Source organism: Oryzias latipes, chromosome 18 (assembly GCF_053564925.1).
Source record: "Oryzias latipes strain Hd-rR chromosome 18, Olatipes_Hd-rR_3.1".
Lineage (NCBI taxonomy): Eukaryota > Metazoa > Chordata > Actinopteri > Beloniformes > Adrianichthyidae > Oryzias > Oryzias latipes.
In genome coordinates, this window is record NC_136254.1 from 34174501 (window position 1) to 34193387 (window position 18887).

General features: G+C 41.0%; 3 protein-coding genes across 4 annotated transcripts in view; 2 read left to right on the plus strand and 1 right to left on the minus strand.

Annotated features, from left to right (window-relative positions):
• Window positions 1-18887, plus strand: part of LOC111949261 (myelin-oligodendrocyte glycoprotein-like) — a 150101-nt gene that overhangs the window by 62216 nt on the left and 68998 nt on the right. The gene's annotated exons all lie outside the window — the stretch shown is intronic.
• Window positions 1-18887, minus strand: part of LOC110017036 (CD276 antigen-like) — a 58099-nt gene that overhangs the window by 9820 nt on the left and 29392 nt on the right. The window lies entirely within an intron of this gene.
• On the plus strand, window positions 2438-9236 carry LOC144987023 (uncharacterized). Of its 2 annotated transcripts, XM_078935875.1 has the most exons (5): window positions 2438-2515; window positions 3426-4314; window positions 4394-4657; window positions 5258-5401; window positions 7435-9236. In XM_078935875.1, exons 2-5 carry the CDS (start codon window positions 4164-4166, stop codon window positions 7455-7457), a joined length of 582 nt encoding a protein of 193 aa, XP_078792001.1. In that variant the 5' UTR covers window positions 2438-2515; window positions 3426-4163; the 3' UTR covers window positions 7458-9236. The 2 variants fall into 2 exon arrangements, with proteins under 2 accessions (XP_078792001.1, XP_078792000.1); XM_078935874.1 differs by lacking the exon at window positions 7435-9236 and having other exon boundaries at window positions 5258-6673.

Here is an 18887-nt window from a genome sequence, read left to right on the forward strand (position 1 = left end):
GGTTTAGATGATCAAATTGCATGGTGACCCATCCTGGGTGTAACTTGCCCTTGTTCAACAGTAGTGGGACACTCTCCAGCAGTCCTGTGACCTCAAACAGGTTTAGAAAAGGTTAGCACATGTTGAAGCCTCTTATCCCAAATATGAGGAAACAATCACCTGATATTTGTGGGTCTTCTGTGAGATTTCTTCATACAAAAACAAAGAAACATCCTGCCCACTTCCTGTGGTACACGTCCCAACAGCAGATCATTCCATCTCTGTGGGACAAGGAGAGGATGGAGAAATGATGATTAATGCTGCTGAAGACACACAGAAGACCAATTCTGGAAAACTGTGAGCCACAAAACTGGAAGAAACACAAAATCAAACCATGAACACTAGAGAGAAAGATGTGGAAAGATCCCAACATCCAGCAGAAATACTACATTTTATTATCATACACAATACTCTAAAATCTTAGTATTTTTACTTTGAAAACGGTTAGGGAGGTCTGTTTGCAGGATTGTTGCTGCATACAGTTTTGGATCCCATTCTTCAGGTCATCTCAGGTCACTTCCACTCTGTGAGCAGAGAGCAACAGTCTGAGTATTTCCAGGAAACATGAAGAATGTCCAACCAGCTCTTTTAGGGCGCCACTGAAAACATTTAACCTCAGGATCCAGCATGAGGAGGATGAGTGAGTGAACTCCTGTGGCCATAACTTCCTCTCTAAAATGAACCTCCTGTTTTCTTCCACTTGGTAAATCTGAGCTGTGCCGTCTTTTAACAGACAAAAGTAACCTTTAAAGTCAGAAGATTGAAACCTTTTGAGTGTGCAGCTAGCAGAACGGGGTCATTTGAGGACTCCTCTGTATTTCTAAAATGTCCATGATGATCCACGCCTTCACTAAATAGCAGCTGAGTAGGCTCCAGTGACCCCGTGACCCTTGACTGGAAAAAACACTTATAGGAAATAAATGAATGACTGGATTCTGCATTCCTTAGCATATGAGGGGGGGCTTGGTTGGGTTGAGCAGCTTCTTCATAACAGTTAGTGTCATCCTGACATCTTTCTTGAAAAGACTAGAGGATACTTGAAAAAATAAAAAGTTTGTTTACGTTTTTGGGAAGAAGACTGAAATATATTTTTGGGATGAGTCATCCCAGCTGGAGTGTGGACTCCTGGGAAATGCAGTAAACAGATGTTTGATCATTCTTGTGAGGAGAGAATGCTCAGATGTAGAGGTTTGCTCTCTGGTGAGTTTTTCCTGCAAACCAAAACTAAACAGAACTAATGACATTTTCTGTCACTAAAAAAACCTTAACATGTTTGTGATCTAAACATTCTGTTAACTTAATTTGACGCAGGGGTCAAAAAATCCCCACCCTACAAAATCCAAATATTCAGTAACCTCATTTGACATCCAGTAGAACCGTCGCCTTTTTGATTGGACCGACCTGCAGCAGCCTCCAGTGGACAAGGTCTCTGTGTGTACAGATTCAATTACATCACACTATCTGTCTGTCACAAACATAGGTGTGTGACATTTGTTCTCTGCATCTCACCCCTCCCCTGGGGGAGCAGCAGTGAGCTGCAGACACAGCCACTCTGAGGAATCATTTGGTGGATTTAACCCCCCAATCCAACCCCTTAATGCTGAGTGTCAAGCAGGGAGTCATTGGGTCCCATTTTTAAAGTCTTTGGTAGGACTTGGTCTGGGTTTGTACTCCAACCTTCCAGTCACACTCCAACCACTGAGCTGGCCTAGATGTGGGTGTGTGTATCGATGTGTCAGTGTGTGTACAGATGTGTATAGGCTTGTGTTTATATGTGTCAGTGTGTGCATAGATGTGGGTTTAGGTGTGTGTGTAGATGTGTGGATGTACAGGTGTGTGTATAGATGTGTGTGTAGGTGTGTGCATTTATGTATCAGAGAGAGTTAGCGTGTGGCCTTTGACATTTGTCTGTTTTTTTAGCTTTTATGATTCACGGGTCAAAAATGACCCATCCAACAATTATTATTATTGCTCTCTTGGTGTCCAGGCCACATGGAAACATAAAGAATCACTTTTTTTAATAGTGGATTTAGGAAATGTAAAGTATTCAAGTTGGATTAGTACCGTTTAGGGTATTTTTACTTCAACTAAACCTGGTAGTGGGTCACTTTTTACCCGCCAGACAACATGAGAGGTAAAAAGGACCAAAGCAGTGAGACAGCAGCAGGCTGCCTCTGACGTAAATACAGGTTTCTGGGGAGCCGTCAGTCTGCAGGTGACCTCTATGCATTTCCTCTACAGGTGTGAAAAAAGCCAAACACTCGAATGACTGCTGCGGTTTCACCGTCAAGAAGGAACAAGCTTTACGGAAAGTTATGCTGAAAGCATAGAACACTTTGAAGGATGTTTTTTTAACAAAATCAAAAGAAAGAAAACGGGGGGGGGGGGGGGGGGTCGTTAAAGTTCTGCAGCGATGTGATGACTTCCTTGTCAGACGACAACAGGATGGAGGTCGCTCAGTTCTGCCTCATGCTCTGTGAGTACAAAGCCTTTCAGATTAAAGATTATTTTATAAATCAGAGAAGCTCATACGTTAATTGATTCCCCCGTTAAGGGATCAGTAAAGTTCTATTCAATGGAAAGAAAAACTATGAATGTTCAGGAACTTCATTTTGTTGACATAGAAGTTATTTCTCTCTCAAAGGTCTCTTAGAGAAAGCCTAAGCTAGCAGACAGAAGTAGCATCAATTCTTGGTACAGTTAATAAATAAATTAGATCAGTTCAGTTTAGAACCAGCTTCTGTGTTCAGAACACTCACATTCACGTGTCGCTATGCAAGGTTTTAAGTCAAGTCTAAGGCTTTAAGTTTAAGTTTAAGGCTGTACGTGCAAATCGTTCATTTATCGCTCACTGAAAGTTCAGCCAGTTGAACTTCTTGACCCTAAACCGCTACAACGCTGAACTCTGACCAATCAGACACTCTGATTTGGTTGTGACGTACAGGTAGAGTCCTTTTCAAAACACGCAAGTGCCAACCGCTGTAAACATGATCACAAAGGAGAAATGAATAATTGCGCTTTTTCTGCCCTTCTGGAATTCAACAACAGCAGGTCTTTCATATATCAGAATAGAGCTGTGAAAGAAAAAGCCTGGAGCTAGATTCACTAGATTTGCACCGCTTTGACGTTTTACACTGAGGGGCTTTCAACTGTAGGTGGCAGACATGTGTAAGCAGCAGCAACAGCAAAAGAAGGTGAAGCCCCTCCCTGCTTGTCCACTGTAAACACTACAGTATGGGCTAAACACATGTTCAAGAACCTGAGTTTAGTGCGTTCTGGAACATGTGTCAAATACTCTGTGTGTCCGTAGCTTTAGTGGAAAAGCAAATGTAAAGTAAAAAAACTAATGATTTTCTCTCAAACACACTAACCTCTTCTCTTTGCAGCGACTCTGAGCATCTCTCCTGAGCGGTCTCAGTTCCGCCGCTATGAGACCATCGTCCTGAGCTGTGCGGCCAACTCCACCGGCTGGACCGTGAAGAGGAACACGTCTGTCAGAATAACAAACTACTGTCCACACAAAGAGTCAAGGTGCTCTCAATCTTTATGTAGTTGTAAGGCAAAAATGTGGGGAAAAATGCACCCATTGAAAATAATGTGGCAAGTCTGCAGCCTACAGTGCAGCAGCATGGCAGCCAGACATCACCAGAGAGAGACTCCATCTTGAAAAGAGGTCCTCTTTTAAAGGTGGTTGGCTCCACCCCTTGCCAAACAAACACAATTAACAATCAAAATCAAACATTTCCTGAAAACAAAAGAACAATTACATGCATTTCCAAATTACAAAAGCAATAATTAGACAAAGAAGTCCAAACTTTAACAACTTTCTTTAAACAAAAATGCAAAATAAAAAGAAATCATTTTGAATTTAAAACAGGCCTGTCAAAGGAAACCAAAAACAATAGGTGGGTCCACTGGACGTTCAGGATACAGGAAGTACTCCTATGGAATCAGGAAGTAAACAAATAAGACATAGAAAACAACCAAAAACAGAAAATAAATAAAGTGAATTGCAAGAACTGTTGGAAGTTTACAGCTACACAGTGTGTGCACCCACTGATGCTGTCAGAAGCAAATACACTTTATCTAACACTCACATCGTGACAGATTTGTGCTCTGTCACAATGTCTATGTGCTTCAATCAGAACTGTCAGTACGGTTGGGGGATCCCCAAAGAGTCCTCCTGCAAGATCGACTACCCATCAGACACCCGGGTGTACTGGTGTGAAAACGATCACGGGGAGTGCAGCAACGTCGTCAACGTTACGGTCACTGGTGAGCCTGAACCTCCACTCGGTCTCTGCAGGATGTCAGCCAAAGGCCGACCTTTGACTGGACTGTGGTTACATTTCAGAGTCACCTGTGATCATGGAAAGCCCCCCGTATGGCGTCACTGAGGGGGACGGTGTGACTCTTCGTTGCTCCTACAAGGATGAACACCAAGACTCCTCAACCTCAAACTTCAGTGCCAACTTCTACCAGGATGGGGAGTTCATCAGAGAGGAAGAGGAGGGGAGGATGGTCCTCACCTCCATCTCTCAGTCTTCTGAAGGTTTTTACTCATGTGAGCACCTGTCCAAAGGGAAGATGTCAGCAAAGAGCTGGCTGGCAGTCAAAGGTAAGTCTGCTGTTCAGGCACAGATGAAGTGATGAAGATGAGGATAAGATGATTGTCTTCTGCTGAGAAGATACACCTTAGAAAATCACAGAAGAAAAAAAAAGGAAATTGACTCAAAAACAAAAAGTCATTTAAAACCATTTAATGGAAATCAGAGACACAGAAAACAATCCAGAGGGACCTAAAAGACTTTAGGAGGCCCCTCCTTCAGGTTCACATCACACCATCAGAAGCCATTTCAGCCAAAATGGACTTTAAGAAGAACAAAGAGGACTGTTGAAAGTAACCCCCCCCCAAAATAAGAAAAAAAGAACTGCATGCAGAAACATGCTGGATGGAGACGGTCCTTCCAAGCTGAGACCTGTTGGAGCAGCAGACCTGCAGACAGGTGCAGACGTCTCTCTGACTCTGACAGAGGTCCACGGACTGAAGTGTTGAGTCAGCGGTCCGTCCTTGATGGTAGTTCATTCATAAAATAAGTCAGGTTGAGGTTATTTCAGATAAATTCTCACACCCACATGTTTCTCGGTTTACGTTGTCAGGTTGTTCCAGAAGTAAAAAACTTCATGAGCTGTTCTTGTATTTTGTTAATGCCCACAGCCAAAGTAAAGCTTCCTGAAGCTCCTCCCACCCCTGATCCTCCTCACATCATATGGATCAGAATCACTGCTGGAGTGATGGTCTTCGTCCTACACATCACGGTCTTCCTCCTGTGCCTGTACACCTACCGCAGGTGGGCTCGAGGTAACGCACTAATGTACACGCTCTTTTCCAAAGGTTCTTTGTAGCCGAGGAACCGTCGCCGTCCTGCTTCCACTTCTCAGCTGTTTCATCTGAGGATGACGAGCAGAAGTCCAACTCTTGTGATGAATCTATCATGACTGGCAGCTGATGTGTCCTGTTCAACAAATGTTTATTAAAGTTCTTTGATAGATTGCTACCAGTATTCCAAGGTTAGAGTAGATGTGTGGGACTTTCAGAGCACTAATCACAGAACTCAGTTAGGAAATGTATTTTCAGAACTTTAAAGCTCAGAATGAGAAATGAGACATTTTTTTGTCAATTGTGTGACCTGTGGCTCCTTGAGGCTCTGTGCTGTCACCACTTTGATCTAGGACTTTCCTGACTGTCAAACATTGACCGTTGAGGTGTGAAATCAACAGGAAACACTGCAGAGGACAAAGACGACTTCAAGAACGCGACATGATTTCAGGTTTAGTCTTCCAAAAAAGCTGCAATTTTCTGCTGAAAGAGGAGAAGAACTTTTGGGACAGTTTTGTTTTGGCTCTGATGAGGATTTTTGTGAATATCTGGGGGGTATTCCAGAAAGCAGGTTATGCTATATCCCACGGTAAGTTTGAGGCTAAGGAAGTTGATAACCTCAGTTTTCGGTTCCAGAAATGGAGGTATGTTTCAGGGTAGGTCAAGTTGCCATGGCAACTCATGCTCTGAACATAACCTGGTCGGGAGCAGGTTTAGTTGAAGCTTAGTTTGTTGTCAGAGAGGTGAAGCGCGATTGTGTGTCCATTTGAAGATGATTTAGTGGATAAAGAAGCTCAGATAATACTTTTTTCACCGTGAGAGGGTGATAAAATCACATATGGATGTTGGAAAGATAAACTTTTTTACTTTTATCTAACTTAGTTATTTGCTTCAGTTAAGATAACTCCTTTGTTTGTTAAGTCAGTTTAAAAATAACACGCAGTTATCAGACAGTTATTTTACTTTCATTCAAATTAATTAAATTAAGTAGGTGTAACGTTGGTCCTGCTGTTAGATCGGCACCGCAAAGGATTGTGGGATACCATTTGCTTTGCCTGTCTGGACGGATTTTGGTTTAAGTGTGGCTTTTTGAACAAATGTGTTTAGTTGTTTAGCTGTTTTACTGTGTTGTGCCATGTTTTGCTGAGTTGTTTAGTCCTACTGTGCTTATGTCTCTGCACCATGAGTAAGAGTGAATGAGAAGAGGATGAGTTTATATACCACCCATACTGAGAAGTACTGTAGTGACATTGATGGAAAATTCTTTATTGAAGTTGTACGTAACGTGTATTCTTTTCCCGTCCTTTTTATTGTTGTAAAAATGAGCATATCTGCCGGCTCAAACTTAGACATATGAGAGATCATGAAATATTAATTGAATTGGAGTAATATGACATTTAGTTAGATAAATACATAAATTTGAGTTGTATAAAGAATTATTGTGTTTTATAGACGTAAGAAATTATGTTGATTAAATTTAACTCAATTATTTGTTACCAATAGAAGTAATTAATTTAAGGTGGCAAAATTGGATAAGTTATATATATATGAGTCACAGGGAAAATGAAAATAAGATCAAAAACTTGTGCGTTTACTTTGTCTGTTCTTACTACAAGCAGAAACTTTCTTTTGATGATGCAGCCATATTACTTTTTTGATGGACGTATAATCTTCATACGCCGTCATTAAAACCTCAGACTCCGTCTCACTGAAGTGTAGCGCTTTCTTTTTTTCCACGCGTTTCCATGGTGACTCCAGAAATCGGAGATCCATTGAGAATGTCATGACACGCACGTGCATTAACCAAGGGTTACCAAGTCGGGCGTAATTACGCCGACTCATATCCGGTCTTTTGGAACCGACATACCCAGAGTAAGCAAGTTCAGGCGGATTTCAGCCAGAGTTCAGGCTTAAAGTCAGGGTAGTTTAAACATGCTTCCTGGAATACCCCCCTGGACCTGTGATGAGGTCAGTAGGTGAAATGAAAACAGCTTTGTGTGTTTTCTTTTTTGCAGGTCGAGGTGTTGCCAGAAAATGAGAAACAGAGAAGTTGGAATTGTAACCTAAACCTGCTATTCTTCTGGAATTCTCCTGACTGATGACCATTTTTCAATAGAAAAAGTTCATTTTGCAGTGAATCCATTGAAAGAAGCAGAAGATGCTTCATTGCTGAATATTGTAGCTCAGTCCATGTGTGAACTGGTGTTGGCCTGACATCCTGGAATGGTTGGTGCATTTTTAAAAATTTATTAACGACGAAAAAATTCTCCCCTCCATCCTTGTTTCAAAAAAGACTAGAAAAAATTCCACTGCGCAGTGAACTAAATGAAAGCAACAAAATCGGCAGGTGGACCGCATGACGTCATTTGTAGTCAGTAGGTGGCAAACGCATTTTTACACACTGAGGTTTTGAGAAAAAAGCGACCAGCCGAATGTTCTTTTTCTTTTTTTTATCATTATTACGTTATTAGTCGCCCGGGCACACTTGGGGGGGTCGCGCGGTGGTAGAAAGGCAGCAGTGCGACAAATGACTGAGGAACGTCTCCACGGTCCCCAAAATCTTCTGATGATTGGTCCATTTCAGACTGCCACCCTCCAGCCACCCCCCTGCCCCCAAGCTGCCGTCCCACTGCCACTGTCCGATTGTTATAAATCATACGGTAGTAGCACAGACACTCAGTGAGGACTGCTGACATGGGTAGGTGGCCTGGCAATGACGTCAATACGGAGATCCTGGCCTCCGTGGGTCGGAATGGGGAGACGGCATTGATGCTGCAGAACTCAGTGTGGCGTTGACAGCACCACGGCAACTCCGAGATCTGCTTATTGACAAAGTGTGGTTGATGGCGAGAAGAAGACGCAGATGACAGAACATTGTGCTTTCTACCCGACTCAAAGACTCACAGCAGAAGAGCACAAGAAGACTGAATAAGATCTTTGGGCGCAGGCAGAGTGGTGCAGAATGGCCAAATGGCCGCTTTTTGTTTACCCACGAAGACCAGCCAGACGGTGACACTTGATACAGACGGCTGCCATACAGAGACATTTACACATCGTCCAATCAGAGCTGCCACCATCCTATCGCCCAATTTTGTAAAGACATCACCCCCCCTGACTGCCACCATCTACATTCTTGACCACGCCAACAATGTTCAAACAATCAGGTGGCGGCGTAAAACCCTGAAGTTTCTGCCAATAGCTCCCCGTCGTGCAGCGGCACGTAGAAAATCGCAAATAATTATTCACTGGTTATACAAAACTTACAGGGAAACGTGATTAAACTTTAGCACAAAGGTCAAAAATCATTTGACCTTCAGACCAACACCCTCATGAACACAGATCACACCTGTGTTCCCAAGAGAGCAACAGTGACACCCACAGGACAAACAGTGCAGGTACAGCCTGCTTCCAACAGTGAAAAACAACTTGAACGTCTACAACATGAACTCAAAGTGGGTCACAGTTTCAGCGTCTTATTTTTAAATATTTGTTTTGTGGTTTAAACAGTTTGTATTTAATTGAAAATAGCTTCGGATAAACATATCTTTAAATCTTATATAAAACTCAATAATAATATGATTCCCTTTAGCATTGACTTGCCTCTGCTTTACTGCATCAAAACTGAATCCATCCTTTTTTTGATTGTGAACTTTGATATTTTAAATAATTGTTTTTTTATTCGTAGAGTTTTTTTCATGAATTGTTTCCTTAAAATGGTGGACAAATGCAATATTTCATAGTTTTATTGTGTTTTGTTATCATTTATTTCTGTTTATTATAGTTTATTCATCATTAAATGAACTTTGCTTCCTCTCTGCTCGTTTTGCTTCTTTCATGAAATCTTATTTTTTTGAATTTAATTCAATTCATATTTATTTGTACAGCTCAAATTCACAACAACAGTCAACCTTACCGGTAATTTGGTAAACATACAATCAAAAAGGATCATAAATGAATAGAATTCAATAGGATAATACTGAAACTTTAACTAAACAGACTAAACTAAACTGGCACCCCCGCCCTAAGACCTTCCTTCATATTTTGTTTCAAATGGGACTTAAACTTTTCAGTCAGACTTTTATTTCATCAAATGAGCTGCTTCCAGTGACAAACATCCTGTCAGTTTTTCACATTAAGAGTGAATTATTCATTAGGTTTTAGATTTACACAGAAACAATCCACTAAAGTTAAACATTTAACATAAAAAGTCAAAAAAATTCATCATCCAAGCAACCCAAGTGATTCCCTATTGTGACAGTAATAAACATATTTGCATTCCTAAGAATTTCAATCTTAAAAGTGCTTCAATTTTTCGTTTTTTGTGTGCAACAAACATAAATGACATCTTATTTTCTGTGTTTATCTCAGCTTAACTTTACATGGAGTTTTACAAACGGAAAAAAACAAAGATGCTTCTTCAAACTTCTCAAACCCCAGCATCCTGATCAACAGCAGGACTTTACTGCCCCCAAGTGGTAAAAGTTTATAAACATTCACAGAAGATACTTGGCTAAAGATGTAGTGTAAGAACATGAGGAAAAACACAGTAGAAATATGATAGTTCCAGTGTAAACAAAAATATTTAAAAAAAACGAGAATACGATATCAAACCCACCACCGAAAAAATCTATGGTCAATGAAAAATCTGGGGTTTAAAATTATTTTTCAGGAACCTTTGACTTGTTTTATGCATCATTGTGTAGAGAGGTGGTCTGTATTAATTATTGCAATGCTCGTCTTGAACAACTGAAGATCATGTGTGACGATTCGGAAGATTTCAATTTGACAAATTTATACACAGTTGGACGGCAGCTCACTAAGCAGAAACGGAGATTTCTGAACAAAGTTCAGAACCAAGAGGTGGCCCAGAGTGTGGACTATGGACTCTACCAAGGCAGCAACCTGATGTGACCGCTGAACGCGCCTAAACACGATTCTTAAAAAATACAACCTTCATCAATAAATAAGGAACTGAGATCTGAGGAACTGCAGGAACTGCGATCAATCCCTCAGAGGGTTTCACATCACTTCACAAACCACAGGAAACAATGTGAGCAAATTTCTGCTAGAACTGGTCCGTCTGGCTGCATGGATTTGACAGAGCGGCGTGCTCCTCTGTGGTCTCCATTTCTACCACCTTGTCACCTGCAGTTCCAGCTAAGATGAGGATTGATCTGAATTACGGACATCGAACTGCAAGAAACAGTAGAACCAATCGCCTCAGCCGTGGCTCTGCTCATTGACTGTATCTGAGACGTGGACCGGGTGAGTGTGATGATGAATTCTATCAAACCTACTTTTATTGAGGCATCTGATTGGTCAGTTTATAACATGAATAACTTGAACTACAGACAAAAACATCATGAAAAAATGAGGATTATCAAGGAGATGTTAAAAAAGGTGTCAGATCCAGAATATACAATACAGTGCTCACTGCACAACAATCCAGTACTCATGTACAATCAATGGACCACCCATTGATAGTATATGAGAACTGGACTGAGCTCTTAACTTAAGCGTAAAGCTGAATGAATGGATGACTGCTTTCTACTGTCAGCACGGATCACCCTCAGGGATGAGGAGCTCTAAGAGGAACGACTGAATATGGATGAAGGTAGACTTACATTTTCCTTTTCCTGGTTTCAACCACTGATCGCCAGCAGGTTCTACCCTGGAGGACAGAAGGGGAAAGTTAGACAGCGGGTTTCAGACGGTTTCTGACGGGTCACAGCTCCCTCAAAGGTTTCACCCTCACAAAGTCAAAGTCAGCCGTTCCTGATTCTGGATTCTGTCATCCAAACGACCCGACAGAAGCTCCGCCCTCAGCGTTCAGTCCGTTGTGCTGCTGCAGGTTTAGTTTGAGGGTTTCTGGGTCATGGAAGAGGCGGGTCGTCTTTAAGAGTCAGAGTTAAATAGTTAGTCGAGTTAAACAGACTCAACTGAGACGGTTTCTGCTGCTGAAGGTTCAACACCACCATCAGAAAACGGCGTTGGAAGGAGCAGAAAAGACTTTAAAGACAAACAACCACACAAGTTATAAATGTACATGAGAGAACTTTATTGAATCTGTTCTATTTACAGTATATCAATAAAAATATTGAAACTGTTTGAAGAAGCAGCACCTTCTAATTTTACACTTTCCTAAAGATGTAATGGCTCAAAAACATTTTAGGATTTAGAATTGATTCATTTAAAATGATTTAACTTCAGTTTAAAAAATGTTCTGTTTTGTCCAGAATAGTTTTACTTTTGGTTGGCACCGTGTTCCAGTGGTTAGCCCCCCCCATCTCACAATAGGTCCAGATTCAAATCCAGCTGGGACATTTCTGTGTGGAGTTTGTGGATTTTCTCTGGTTTCTTCTCAGTCCAAAATCCTGTTCATGGGTTCATCATTACATCTGAATTTCCCTGTTCAGGGTAGACCCCGCCTCCCCCCTGACAGAGATGGAGTGGGCTCTGAAGATGGACGGGCTTTGCAGTAAAAGTCAACGACCTGACCATGACACTGAGTTGAGCGCTTAATCAGTCACTAGTTAGCTCTCTTTCCCATGAATCAACATGTTTAAGCAGTACCAAGGACTGCAGCTTTTCAAAATAAAGCTGAATGGAGATGGGAAGCACTTTCACTCCTTCAAAGTCAAACGACAAGCTGTTTTCTTGGTGGTTTTCTGGTTAAAGTTTGATGGACCTGAATCCAGCAGCTGCAGTGTGACACAGACTGTTCTGACCAATTTAAAAGAATCAAAGGAAGATGAGATCATTTCCTGTTCCTTTGAGCGATACTGTAAAAGTCCCTTCCATCATTGCAGGGCCGTCCCCCAATGTCTCACTTTACTGATTACCTGCATGTTTGGAACTGAGCCTGTAGAACCAAAAAAGGAAAAACGATAAGCTTAGTGGAAGAAACAGAGCTGCGCCTCAATATTACCACCGGCCTATATGTCTACTGAGTTTAAAGCTTTCACACCATCAGAGGACGTCCATCAGGCACCTTAAAAGTAGACGGTACCCGGAAAAATCTTCTGCTTGTCACCGGGTGCTTTTTGATGACAAAGGTTTCATTTAGTTCCTAGTAGAAAATAATCCATGTAGGAATAATTAACATATTTCTGTTCACGTTGATAAATAATCCTTTCTTGTTTGCTTCATTGGCACAGACATTTTGGTTTTGGTCTGCACCAAAAGGCCGTCGTCAGCACATCTGTGACATTAGCTCATGCTACGCTCACTCTGGGCTTGTAAACGTGCGTTCAAGTTCAAGTATGGCTCAACTAACTGCAGAGTTTTATTTGGGAAAAGTCAGTAAACACGTCTTCGTTCAAAGTTGGAGATGAGTTATTATAACTTTATTCAGAATGGGACAGTGTAACTTCATAAAACAGATTGATTACAGACATTTACAAAACTCAGAATTAGCCAAAGGCTGATTTACATTTGCAGTCTCCTGGCAAAACAACACAAATAAATATGCAACACAAAACAAACACTTACTGCATCATTAAGATAAAATAGAACATCATAACATTTAATCACAGCACAAAAATTTTGATTTGATTTTTTACTATTTAAAATGGTTTATTTCAAGCAATCAAGTAAAATAATACACAAAAACATTGCAATCAGCAGTTATACATTCATACAATGACGTATCACACATAGGATAATTAGACATATTAATAAATATGGCTTGAAAGGGAGTGGAAGGAAGAAAATGTATATAATCCCACCCCTGTTCTACCGTAACCCTTTGATTACATGATTTATCATTATTCGGTTCATAATTTTTATCAGATAGGCTTGGTTTTTCTTCGGGCCATGATCAGCTCTTTTTGTTGTTGAGAAAATCAACTTTTAGGTCACTTGAAGATAGTTGTATAGCTGCCATGAACCACACGCGTCTGTGCCGTAAACAGGAACCGGATAAAAGAAAATAGACTTATCTTTTAGTGTTAGCGACACTATCTACATCAGTAGATGTAGATGTTGATTAGCCACATTTTCCATTTTTGTGAAGGCTTTGTATGCTGTTGGTAACCAAATCTCCTCCTCCACGAAGTTCCACGCTCTCATGTTCCTTACTAACCAGGACGAATTCCTGAAATTGTTCCTGCTCAGAGGAATGTAAACGTCACCTCTGACAGAGCATTGAGAAACACCCTCATGGCTGTTTTTAAGAAAGTTCCTGTTTATATTCAATGGTAACACCCTCAAAGGCTGTATTTAGATTGTTCCTATTTCTTTTTTTTTTAAACTTGTCCTGTCCAACAGCTGGGCAGACAGATGAGAGCTGAAGGCCTCTTGTGTTGGACATATTTTACTTTTACAACAGGGTTTATAAATCTTCTGACAAACCAGAGGTATGTCTGAATAAACCCCTTTTGTAATCGAGGCCAAACTTTATTCATTTTAATTATTTTTGAAATTATTTTGTGTTGGACCAAACGGAAAAGGAAAGAGGGGAAGAAGAGAGAGGGATGTTAGGGGGGGGGGGGGATAGGAGGGTGATCATAGGAGGGGGGAGGGGGGTAAAATCATGAAACAGCACAAAACAACAAGCTACTGGATGTTTATCATTATGGTAAGGTACAGATAGAATACAAATCTCAAAGGGGCGGGGCCTGTCCACACACACACTGAAATGTTATCAACACACCTGCTAGCTGCAAAAATGTCCACATGTCAACATGTACACAATACAGATCGTGTTCACACGCATACTTATGCCTACAAGCCAACTAGTGCGAGATATTTCATACATTCACGCAATTTGTCAGTGCAAAGGTGAGCTAACACCAGTGCTCAGTTGAGTGTTTATGTTCTTCTAAAATGGATGATGGAATGTGGGAAGAAAGAGGGGGAGCAACCAGCCACCCCAATGATTGCTCCAAGTCGGTCTGAGTCATTGTTTCTATGGCAACCCCTGTCACCAATCAGGAGTGACCTTGTTGGAATGCCACGCCCCTACCACTGAAAGCAGGCTGGGAAGAATCTGTCAATCAAATGTTTTCAACGTTTGACATGAGACCACCTAATGCACCTACGGCCACTGATTGGAAGATTGCAGGTTCGATTCCCGCCTTGCCTGTTGAAGTGTCCTTGGGCAAGACACTGAACCCCACCGTGCCTCTGGTGGTCACAGGTTGGCGCCAGTGTTTGTCAGCAGAGTCGCCATCAGTGTGTTTATGGCTGAATGGGACTGTAAAATGCTTTGGTCCTTTGATGAAGGTAGAAAAGCGCTGTACAGGCATATGTCGTTTACCATTTTACTTTTATCGAGGCATCTGATTGGTTCATCTATAACTTGAATAAAAACAATCACAAAAAAATGAGGATTATTGAACTTATTGAACTGTAATTTTTTTTTGTTCTAACGTGTAAATTTGTTAAGCTTTCTGATCACTCAGCTCACAGTTTGTGAGTCACTGCTGCCCCCTGCTGATGGATTAATGGATGGATGGATCTTTGTCATTCATACCTTAAAATCAACCCAAGGTAAAATCTTATGACTAAAAAATTATGTTGTTTCTCTTTCGGCTTTTCCCATCAGGGGTCGCCACAGCGAACGAGTCACATGGTAAACTTGGCAAAGTGTTTTACGCCGGATGCCCTTCCTGACGCAACCTTCTCAAAGCAACCGGGCTTGGGACCGGCACAGAAGTGGAGAAGGGAACAGGGAGCAGCCCGGATTCGAACCCTGGTTTCACGGACGGAAGGCGGCGCAAACCAGCACGAGCTAAACCGGCTCCTATGACTAAATTTAATAAATAAATAAATATTTAAAAGTAAGTAAAAACAGGAAATAAAATTATTTTAATAGTTTAATTAAAAGTGCAATTGTTATTTAAAAAAAGTATGCCCAATTAATGTATTAAAATGGTTAAAGTCTCAAATTAACTAATAAGTATAATTAATTATATAATAATAATGATAATAATAAAAATGAAGCAAATATCCTCTTTTACACAATTTTCAAGGGATTTCATGTGAAATCTGCACATCATTATGATGATGGTAAACATTAATTATAATTTTCTGACATTAATTATAATTCTTACATTAGACAAATGTAACCAACACGGCGGTAAAAGAGTCTTAATACTTTTCACTGACCAGTTATAGAAAAACATGAACTTAATTTTCTTTAGACCATATTTTTGAGTGTGTGAGGGATTCTTTAATGTAGGAAAAATAGAATAGACAGGCAGCTGTAGTGCACTGGTAGGTGGGTCTATGTAATCCCATATGGATCGACCTCTGATCGGAATATTGCAGTTTTGATTCCTACCTTGCCCGAAGTGTCCTTCGGCAAGACACTGAACCCCACATTACCTCTGGTGGTTGGTGCCAGTGTTTAGCAGCAGTGTGTGAATGGGTGAATGGGACTGATCGTACAGTGCTTCGGGAAGTTAGAAATGCAAAAAGTCTTGTTTAAATTTGTCATGGTCATCAGAGATGACCATAAGATGTTTCCTAGAGTTTGTAAAAGTACAGTTGGAGGTAGAGCGTTTAGCCACCAAGGCCATTTTATGGAATAAGCTCCCAGCTCAGGTAAGGGAGGCCGACTCAGTTTCTACATTCAAAGTTAGACTGAAAACATTCCTCTTTGGACAGGCTTATTGACAGACTAGTAAGTAATCAGAGAATATTTAACTTAATGTTAACATGTTTGAATTAAACTGATAATTGACAATTATTTGCCAGTAGGCTGTTCCAGATCCATGGCTACATCTTAACCTATTTTCAACATGACCTGACCTGACCATGACTCTGCACCAAGCACTCAAAGGGATGATCGGATTCCATTGCAACCACACACATATTTTCAAGGGACTTCCAGATCCCACCTGCACTACATTCTATCCACGACTGTACCAACAGACCACTGACAACCCCCCCCCCCCCTTTTTTTTTAAACCTAGCCCTGACCTAAACCCTAAGCTTCACACTAACAGCTGGGGTAGCTATGGTGCACTGGGGTTCTGTCCTCTATTCTCCTCCCCTTCTCTCCTCTATTCTTGATTATTTATTAATAATTTAGTTCTCTGCCTGTTTGGTGCAGTGCGATTCATGCATTGTCCCCCTTTCCCACTCCCCTCCGGGGGAGAGGGAGTGATTCCAGATTCCAGTTGGCTCATCTCTACTGCTGCTCCTGTACTTGGCTGTGGACCTCGTCTCCGGCTCGTCTGGCGCCCCCAACCGTCCCCCAACTCCATCTGGATGAAGCTCATCTGCTGGACTTTAAACATGTAGTTGTAGATTTAGATAAGTTAATTCTTCTTTAACCCTGGTGCTACCTTATGGGGTCCAGATGACCCCCCCCTTCCATTGAGGTGTTCTCCCTACCATGACAAAGGTGGATAAAGGTGGAAAGATGTCATGTAATCCATGGACACCAGTGAAGATCACAAATCATTGAAGAAAAAGGTTCAGAGCACTGTCTAGTGGGTCTAGATGACCCAACTCCCAATGTTAAAGTGCCTAGGATAGAACAAGGGTTAAGAGTTATGGTCCATCGCCTGTCCGTCCTGGGGGAGGATCCCTCCTTCATGTGGACACCCCTGAGGTTTCTTCTTTTTTTCCGGAATCCGTTTTTTTTGGAGTTTTTCCTTACCGAAAAGGAGGGTCTAAGGGCAGGGATGTCCAGTTAGTTTAGTCTGTTTAGTTTAGTTTATCAAACAGCTATTGAATTCTACGACAGCATGTTCTTTATGATTCATGTATATTACACAAACACTGGTATGAAGCCCATTGAGACGACTATTGTTGTAAATATTAGTTAATATAAATAACATTGAATTGAATAGCATAAATATCAGCATTCAGTTGGAAAGCACTTTGCTGTTTAGGAATCAGGTCACATGTGGACCTGCTTTAGTGGGTGGAGTCATGAAAGTTGGAACTCTCTCATCTATGTTAAATGTTATTCTATTATTAAATGACTAATTTTATTAAATTATATTGAATAATTATCTTGTTTTTAGTGTGGCTGTTCTCTGCTGTTCATGTTTTTTGTTGTCATTGTCGTCTGCTCCACGATCAATAATGAGAACCCAGGAAGAACCACGAGACAAGAAGAAAATCTTACCAAAAACCCAACATGAGTACAGAAGGAAATGCACGAAACCCAAACAATCACGTGTTCATGTAGCATTTTTCTGATTTTGGAGGACTAACATATAAAAAATGAAGCTTCAAATTTAATTACTGAGTTTTTCTGTATTCAAATTCTTGTAAAACAGGAGCAGATGTAAAAATGTTGTTTAAAACATTTCGTATTGGTGACATAGAAAATGTACTGGGTGGGGTCACACGGTTCCTGCTCGGCTTCATTCTGATCATCCACCGTCAGACCAATAGATCCATGAACGTCTCTGTTTTCCTGGTCTGAGCTGGGATCTGGATCTAACCTCTATGGATGGATTGCTACGATATTGCTGCTGTTTTAGTGGCAGTGCTAATGTTAGGTTGGGGTGTGAGGGTCTCTTAGCCAGTGGTAGAGAGTGTAAACAGAGAGCTCTCAGCAACAGGGAAGGAGGGGGTGGGGTCCCTCCAAGGTCAATTTCTGATGAACTCCTGCCGCTCTGCAGAAACTATGTCCTAGAAATCAACACAGATTTTTGGATTTTGGCTAAAAACGGCATCATCATAATTAAAAGATGCCTGGAAACTCTGAAAGCAGATCAAAGGATGTGGGTGGGACTTTAAATGAAACATTATAGTTTATAGCCTCAAACATTATACTTTCTTTGTGTGTGGTCTTCACCCTTTAACACTGGAGATGTTGCTGGCAACTCTCGTAAATGTACGATTATTTGTGCGATTGACATAAATCAGCTGATTCTGTCGCGGAGAAAATCGTCTTTTTAGATCAGTTTTTACACCGATATGCAACAAACACTTCACTACTGTAAAGTGTTGCATATCAGTGCATAGCTGCTCTTTTCTGCTTCAGAATCCACTGTAACCTTATTCACATAAACCAGGGGTCGGCCAGCTGAGGCTCGGGGCCACATGTGGCTCTTTGACCCTTCTTTTGGCTCTGGTTGAAGAAAAAAAAACTTTTTTATTTTAACGAAACAGTCAGATCATTGAAACTTTATTCAACTCACTCACAAAACAGTTGAAGCACAGTATGTATCACTCCGCCAGGCTCCTGACTACATTACCCATAATGCTCCAACAATCCATCAAGCACTCCAGATTTGTAGATGACCATAATCAAACGTTTTGACAGATTTATGAACGCCGAGTACCCCAGAGAATTATTTTGAGGTCAGTAAGCACAACCACAATTCATACTTAAAGCGGATAAGATTCTAAGGTGAACATTCAATGTGCCAGATGCTCCAAAAAATAAGGCAAGGGTAACATAATTAGCTCTGATTCAGTTTAGTTTGTTAGATTCATGAATTTCTCGTAGATACACACCGTCAACAATGAAATAAGCCGTTTTTTTATTTATTATTAT